The sequence below is a fragment of the Cornus florida genome, unplaced genomic scaffold (assembly GCF_030987335.1).
Source record: "Cornus florida cultivar Cherokee Brave unplaced genomic scaffold, ASM3098733v1 CherokeeBrave_3.0.0_Hap2_Chr07, whole genome shotgun sequence".
Classification (NCBI taxonomy): domain Eukaryota; kingdom Viridiplantae; phylum Streptophyta; class Magnoliopsida; order Cornales; family Cornaceae; genus Cornus; species Cornus florida.
Genome location: NW_026775577.1, coordinates 13,103,613 through 13,112,064, shown reverse-complemented (window position 1 = coordinate 13,112,064; position 8,452 = coordinate 13,103,613). Strand labels below are relative to the sequence as shown.

The window sequence follows — 8,452 nt, the reverse complement described above, 5'->3', positions numbered from 1 at the left end:
CAACTTTAACTTACAATATTTAAAATAGGTAGGTCTTTATCTTTTTTTTTTTTTTTTATTTTTTTATTTTATAAAGTCTTTATCTTTGTAAACCCAAATAATTTACGCCGAACACTTTCGCAGTATTTCTCTTCTCCCTCTCCCTTCTTATAACTTTTCTTTTCCAGCCATTTATGTACCGGAGATAGGGATAGCAAAATCCCCATACTCGGCGGGTCCCCGTCCCAACCCGCCCCTGTTATGGCGGGTTTGGGGACCCATTTATATAAATGGGGAGGGGATGGGAATTGTATTTGAAACTCCGACAGGGTCGGGACGGGGCCGGGGGAGGGTAACCCTGCCCCTCCCCGCCCGTTTATAGTGTATTTTTACAAAACTACCCTTACATGTTATAAAATGTTACTAAATTTCATATATATATATATATATATATATAATATTCACTTCTGAAACCCTAGATCTATTCCCTCGCAACATAGTCGTTGTTGGAAGAAGGTTATTTGTTTTAATTGATCATGTTGAAAATTTTCAGACTATTCCAAAAAATGTTATATGTGGTTTTGCTATAAGTTTAATCAAGTTGAAATGATATATTTTAAATTGTTATAATTGTGCTGAAGTTTTATTAAATTATTAGGTTGAAAAATATTATACTTGTGTTGATTTTGTTGAAGGTGAATTGTAATTTTAAAAAAGTTATGTGGGGCGAGGACGGGGGCTAATATGGCGGGGTGGGGTGGGGACGGGGGAGGGGGTTAAAATTTAAACGGGTATCGGGGCGGGGATGGGGGTAAAAAATTTGACCGGGGATGGGGATGGGGATGGGGAATGAGATCCCTGCCCCACCCCGCCCCATTGCCATCCCTAACTGGAGAATTCACAACATATACCAGTTGCTCTGTTTCTTTGGAAACAATTATCTATGGAAGTAAAGAAAAAAAGAAGAACAAATTTTAGGAAAGATATGAGACCTCTCTCTTGTTTTTGGTAACAAATGAAAATCTATTTCTATTTTGGACTTTGGGTGAATAAGATACAATAAAGGGCGGGTTTTTAAAATTTTCAAATTAGCTTTTGAGATATGCAGGTATTATGCGTATAATTCATATATATTATGTATATAATTTATATTTCCATAAGTACAGATTTTTATCTTTTACTTTTTACTGTGGCTATAGTTTCGCTACAATGAAACCGGTCATAACAACAGGTGACTCAGAGGATTTTGGTCCTGTCAATTCCCAAGTTCAGATCTACTAAAATTTTATCGCAAAATTATTCAAAATTTTTACTTTCCCTCTTCCGAATTTCAACCCTATAATCAAATTTATAGTCCCTCTTTCTCTCTCTACAAAATCCCTAACCTTCTCTACCTCCACTCCTCCTCCATACATTCAGTAGCATCAGAGGTGAGGGTTGTTGCGAGCATGCCTTTGTCATCGTCGTTAATGGATAATTGGAAAACTGCACCGAGAAGATCAGCTCGAATTGCTGAGCGTGCCGGCACGAGTCGCAATGGCTCTGGCTTAACTACTACTACTACTACTGATGGCCACGCAAACCCTCCTCCTAAGCTAAAAGAGGCAACTTTCTTCTTTCCCTCTTCTTCTTATACATGATTCATCTAATAATTATCATAGATTCGATTATTGAGTGTAATTTTATGCTGAATATTTTTGTTGATTGTTTATTATGTTCTGAAGCAAGAGGCTTTGTCCGCTACAATGATTTTGAAGTCAAAATGGGTACTTTGCTCATTGTGATTTTCAAGGTTTCTCTCAAGCTGCGTTAGGGCTCTATTTTTTTATTTTTTATTTATTTTTTTAAATGCACAATTTGCTATTTATGATATGTGTGATTAATCTGTCAAGTTTCTGTAAAAAAGCATATCTGTTTGGATGATGGAGTGGTAATTCACTTTCTGGCTTTCTGCAATATGAATGTATCCTCGTGGAAGCACTTTGGTAATATTACTTGGAGTTTAGTTTACACAGGTTGTGAGTCACTAAGATGTTGAAGTTGACACTTTCTTGTTGTAATTTTGGAGTATATTTTGTAATAAAATAAATATTTTATTTATTATTTATATAAAAGCAAAATAGTATTATATTATTTTTATTTAAAATCTCATTTTAAATTCAATTTGTTTCAAATATATAAATAGAATTTCATTATAATTCCAATTCCAATTCCAATTCCAATTCCTATTCCTATTCCAATTCTGTCGAACCTGCTGCCCCATTGACTAAGAAGGGGGCGGAGGCAGATTCCTTTTTCAAATCCTCAAATAATCGATTCCAAACGAAGCAAAGCCTCTCTACCTCACTCCTCGTCCTCTTTCTCTCTCTACAAAATCCCTAGCCTGTCTACCTCCACTCCTCCTCTATACATTAGCATCAGAGGTGAGGGTTGTTGTGAGCATGCCGTTGTCATCGTTAATGGATAATTGGAAAACTGCACCGAGAAGATCAGCACGTATTGCTGAGCGTGCCGGCACGAGTCGCAATGGCTCTGGCTTAACTACTACTACTGATGGCCACGCGAACCCTCCTCCTAAGCTAAAAGAGGCAACTTTCTTCTTTCCCTCTTCTTTATACATGACGACGCATCTAATAATTATCATAGAATCCATTATTGAGTGAAATTTTATGCTGTATATATTTGTTGATAGTTTATTATGTTCTTAAGCAAGAGGTTTTTTTTGTTACAATGATGTGTCTTTGTATGAAAATCAGCAGTGGTGCTGTGCACAAACGCATTTGTTCACACTTTTTCACCATCTACCCCTCACATCTGATTTTGTGCATACTGTTATCATGTTGGTTTTTTTAATTTTTTTTTAATTATTTTTTTTATATATGTGTGTATACATATATATATATATAAGTGATGGTATTTAAATATTTAAAATGTATTTCCTTTTGAATTCATCCAATCTTATCATCTGTTTTCATATATATGTTTTCCATTGCAAAGTTCTTTGCTGTCCTCTTAACAAGTTTCTATATAGTTTTTTATTCTTTAATATATTAGTTTTTATTTTAAAATTCTGTTGTGAATCAGATCTTTTAGATTTTGCTTTATATTTTCACTAAATCTGCAGTCAATTGTAACATTCTTCTTTGTTTCCTCACTGATATTCTTTAGTTACCTACTTGCAAACTTTTTCAAATCTGCAATTCTATGAGTTTCCATAAAAGTCAAAATAGTTTGTCACCTGATGTGAAATGTGGGTGGAACCTCATATAAGGATGACTGCTTGGTCATTAAGGCAAAAACGATCATGGGCATGCTGGTGCAGGCCAAGTGTGTGAATGTTGGGAGAAACTTGGGATGATAGGCTACAATCAGTGTGCATATTGTTTCTTGTGAAAAACTCTTTTAACTGTTCTGAGTTCTAAATCACTTTAGTTACTAAGTGTAGGTGATTGTGCCACGTCATACTCCATGTGGCACTATTTATTACTGAAAATACACCCGGTCAGTGCTGATTGGACCATATCAGGACCTGCTTGGCATTTCTCTGGAGAACCAGTAGCCTTGAGCTACTAGGTCTGAAATCGCGATGCTGAATTCACAAGAGGAAGGGGTCACCACCCTTACCTCTCCTGTGGGGGTACCCCGGTCCAGTCGGATGGGTCTCGCCATCTTCTCTGAAGCTTTCCTCTGCAGAGGAAGTTGCAAACTTAACTGTTCATTTCGAGCTCCCCTTGCATGGGAGCTCGAGGCTTATAGGAAGTACGGAAGCTTGGGACCAAAGAAGGCAAGTCCCAAGCAATTTCCCTATCTCCTTTTACTTCGTGGGAATCTGAGAATTAGTGGTTAGGTGGCTGAGTTCCAAGGATTCACCACACCTCGAGGTCTACACAAGGGAGAGAGATCGAGTAGTAGAGACGACATAATACATTAAATATATGTTGACTAACTGATAAGACCTGTATTTAATACAGGCCATCCACCACCTCGAAAAGGGGCAGCGATGTGCCTCGGGCTGCCTGCCAGATGTCCAATCTGTCAGAGACTAGGTAGAATGACCATTAGATAAAGAGGGAGCTACCCTCGTAACCAAGGGTTCTTACCTAGGTAAACTGACCATTGGATAAAGAGAGAGTTAACTCTCATGACCAAGGGTCCTTACCCAAATGAAAGTAGTATAAATAGGAATGAACTCTCTACATTAAAAGGAGGTTGGAATACATATACACCACAACCACCATAACCATAAAGAATGGTCTTCTAGGACTCGAGCTACCATAGGGTGTTAAACAAATCTGCCTTCTCTCTCTCAATCTCCTCTATAGAGAATCCCTTGTGCTAGATTGGAGCTCTACTCAGCCTCTGATCTCAGCATTCTTGGCATACCCTCACTTTACAATAAAAAGAAATGGAAAAGGTCCATTTCCAATAAGAACAGAAAATCAGAGCTAGGAAAGCATATAGAATTATCAAATTACAAGTCATTACATTCAGAAACCAGTAGTATTTGCCTGGTCCAAGACCTCCCAAGTAGCATCTTTTGCAGCTGGATAAGCGATATGGTCTTGATGAAAGTGTGCTTTTTCTAGCTCTCAAAATACCCCAAATAGCCGTTGTGATTAACATTCTAAACATATAATCCCTTCTAAAATCTTATCCAAAAACTCTAACACACCAGTTGATGAACATGTTAAAAGAAGAAACATTGGGAGGAGAACAACAAAATCTCCAATTTTAAAGGAGGCGCACAACAAAATATATTCCTCTAGTACCTTCTAACCATTTCCAGAACTGAGAGTAACTTGCAGCAGAAATTAGGAGCATACTTCAGCTTGCACCATTTAATCCTAAGCCTATCTTTACTCTGCAGGTAGTACCATGCCAATAAACACTGAGTAGTTTTTGCAATTTATGTAACTTTCCTTTGGCCTAAACCACCTTCAGACTTAGGTGATGAAACAGTGGATCATTTAAAAAGATGCTTCTTCTTATTGACATCCTTGTCTCCCCATCTCAATAATATGGATTACCGATGCAGGGAGAACTGTAGCAGAACATCAATAGTATAGAAAGGAGTTGAGAACAGTTATGCAGATTTCTATTCTGCCAGAAAGAGATAGGGTCATGTTATTCCAACTTGTAATCTTAGCATTAAATTTATCAAGAAGAGGATTGAAATCAGCAATCTTGAGTTTCTGACTATGAACAGGCAGTCTGGTAGAGAACAGTGGCAGCAAGTAGAGGACAGTGGCAGCAGCATTTAAAATTTATAAAAGGCTTGGGAAAGATGATTCTAGAGCTCAAGCCTTGATTTGGCACATGTTAGGTGAAGTGGGGTCCACTTGCAGTCTTGCATAATTGGGGGGATTGGGTCAAATTGCATATTATGGTAAATTGCATCAGTTATAATCAAAGTGCATCAATCAAGTTATTTGTTACTTTTATTATGCCAGAGTCAACTATTGATTACCTCAATTATGGGGTAATCTAAGGGTCATAAGTTGTTATAAAAAGGATAGTATGTAACTTTGATTATGTAGTCCGTGAATGAATAAAAAGTCTTTGAATTTTCTTTGTGAGTGATTCACAAGATATGAGGGTGTGAGGCCTTCCCTAGGTGTGATACCTAGGCCCATTTTTGTAGTTAAGAATTCTAGCAAGGCTTCCCCTCCTCTTAATTGCCTTGGAAAAATACAGAAAGCTTTTTTCTTGGTTAACAGCAAGACTAGATATCTGATAAAACTAATCCAGAGTTTTTGATGCAATTTGCTGAATCCACATCAGCCTTAGTAACCATGACCAAATCATCTGTGTAAAATAGATGAGTGATAGGTAGTTGGATTCTCTGTACAATTAGTGAAAATTAGAGTGTGTAGTCTGCCTACATTAATGCTATGTATACCACCTCTTCCTTAAAAATAAATAAATAATTAAAATTAAAGTGGAACAAATAATATGAGAAGTGCAATGGTAACAATTGAAATGCTTTTAACTCAACGAGTGAGAAGTATATACATGTGCGCGCATGTGTATAGAGAGTGGGGTGAGAAAGGAGAATCATGTAAAATAGAAAAAGAAATTGAATAAATACACAGTAAGTTTTTAAATGCGCAATTTGCTATTTATGATATATGTGATTAACCTGTCAGTTTCTGTAAAAAAACATATCTGTTTGAATGATGGAGGGGTAAATTCACTTTCTGGCTTTCTGCAATATGAATGTATCCTTGTGGAAGCACTTTGGTAATATTACTAGAGTTTAGTTTACACAGTTTGAGCCACTAAGATGTTGAAGTTGACACTGTCTTCACCTTTAAACAGTACCTGCTAAGAACTAATTTTGCTAGCTTATCCCTCTTAAATAAGGATGATGTTGTTGAAGTTGACACTGTCTTCACCTTTAAACAGTACCTGTGAGTGTGTGTGCGCATATTATTATTATTGGAGAGGCATATCCTTTTAAATATTTGTTCTTTGTTTTTTCTTCTACTACAAATTTCTTAGGTGTGCTGTTTTTAAAATAGTATAGTTCTCCTTTGTAGGTTTTTATTTATTTATTATTTAAACTCTGTTTCTTGTGGATTTCATATTATAAATTTGTTGTTTTAGTTTCTATTAAAAGTCGCATTTTATTTTTATTTTTTGTAAAAAAAAGTCCTTTCCAAAGATGCAGATGGCTGGAGTTGATCATGACTCCAATAATTTAAGGGTTGTTGCTTGTTCAAGTAGAAGAAAGATGAAAAGCAGCACCCCACCATTTTTTCCGGAAGAGATCATATTCAACATCCTGCTTTGCTTACCTGCTGAGGTTCTTTACAACGTGATGAGGTATGTTTGCCGAGAGTGGTATAATGTGATCAATGCCCCTGGTTTCATAAACTCACACCTTCAAAAATTAACTGATGATAGCCTCATAATCCGAAGTTGCAAAAGTGCAAATGCATGGTTTGTGGCGATACACAATTGTAATACTCAGATAAGACGGTTAAGATCTGAGTTTTGTGGCGGGTTTCCTAGGCGCGTGCTTTGTAGTTGTGATGGTTTACTTTTCTTGTCCTGTGATGATCGCAAAAACCTCTATGTTGGAAATCCTATTACGAAGCAACTACTGACCCTCCCTCCAGTATCTACTATGTATCGTATGTTTGGTTCTCCTCAGTTTACTTATGCTCGCTCTACCGGGAGATACAAAGCACACCTTCCTGTCATTGAAAATGTCCAGAGTGATTTTCTTAACTGGTTAATATTTACTGTGGGTACCGATAGTGCTTGGAGATCGATTGAGACTAAACATGTGCCGGATTTTTTTGCGTATACTAAGTCGTTTTCTACCGGAGGGTATATTTATTATACTAGCCCCGTAGAGCCTCATCTTTTGGCTTTGGATGCTGATGCTGAAATATTTCACCAGTATACTGTTCCAAATGTCTTCCGTGAGGCAATTAGAACAAATTTCTTCGAAATGTCAACTAGATTTAATTATATAGTGTGGAAAAGCTTTCTAGCTTTTGTGGCTCATTCTGCTGAATTTGTTTGGGAGCTTTGGGCTTTGACGGAATTGAATACAGGGGAGTGGACCAGGTGTTTTATCATTGACTTGAGTGGTCATATAGGTTTGATCGAGCCGTTATTTGATTACCGGAATGCTGTATGTCTTAAGGATGAATATTATGAATTACCTCTGGATCTTCGTTTTATTCCTGTTACCTCCTTAAAAAAAGGAGAGCTGGTGATCTTCCGTGGTGTAATACCATTTGAAAATTACCTTGTTTACAACGTCAAGACAGGAGATGTTTCTTCATTTGTGATAGGTGATTGCTACGGCTCAAGCATCTTCGAACGCCATGTCAACAGCTTGGTTTCATGGAAAGTCTCTTAGTTCCTTTGTTTTTTGATCTCCACATACATCCAAGGGTCCTATTTTGCTCACCGGTGAAGTGCCTCTTGTCAATTTCTTTTTTCCAAATGTGTTTTGAGTACTAGTACTGTCCTAAGGAGTATTCTAATATATAGTCATGACTACTTATTTTTTCTTTTTCTGATCACTGAGTTGTTCTGTCATTAGAAACTATATCTCTATTTTCATAAATCATAGCAAGATTCTGTTTTATAATAGAACCATTGGTTTCTGGATTACTTCATCTATTTGCTTTTTTGGCGTCAATTCGATGAAGACGCCTATGGTTGTTCCGAACTGAGTTTAGAGTGAGAGACTTGTACGCATTACATTAATTTAACATAAATTATATTAGAGCTATACTGTGAATACTAACTCACTCTATTAGACATGGTAGTAATTGCTTGTTCATCTCTTAGTGCTCTAGTCATGTCTCTCTCTCTCTCTCTCTCTCACACACGCACACACACACATTGGGTTAGGGTGCATGTATTATGTGAGTTAAGATCTGCAATATAACACGGACTGCCATAAACACTTAAACATGTGATTGTGTTACACATGCATGAGTAATCGTGA

The 8,452-nt window shown here is 36.9% G+C and overlaps 1 protein-coding gene across 2 annotated transcripts; it reads left to right on the top strand.

Annotated features, from left to right (window-relative positions):
* Positions 1-2,201: 2,201 nt before the first annotated feature.
* Positions 2,202-8,112, top strand: LOC132266428 (uncharacterized). 2 transcript variants are annotated; one of them, XM_059767299.1, is made up of 2 exons: positions 2,202-2,567; positions 6,644-8,112. In XM_059767299.1, the coding sequence occupies exons 1-2, from the start codon at positions 2,421-2,423 to the stop codon at positions 7,853-7,855; spliced, it is 1,359 nt and encodes a 452-aa protein (XP_059623282.1). In that variant the 5' UTR covers positions 2,202-2,420; the 3' UTR covers positions 7,856-8,112. The 2 variants fall into 2 exon arrangements, with proteins under 2 accessions (XP_059623282.1, XP_059623283.1); XM_059767300.1 differs by having other exon boundaries at positions 2,203-2,567; positions 6,650-8,112.
* Positions 8,113-8,452: the final 340 nt, after the last annotated feature.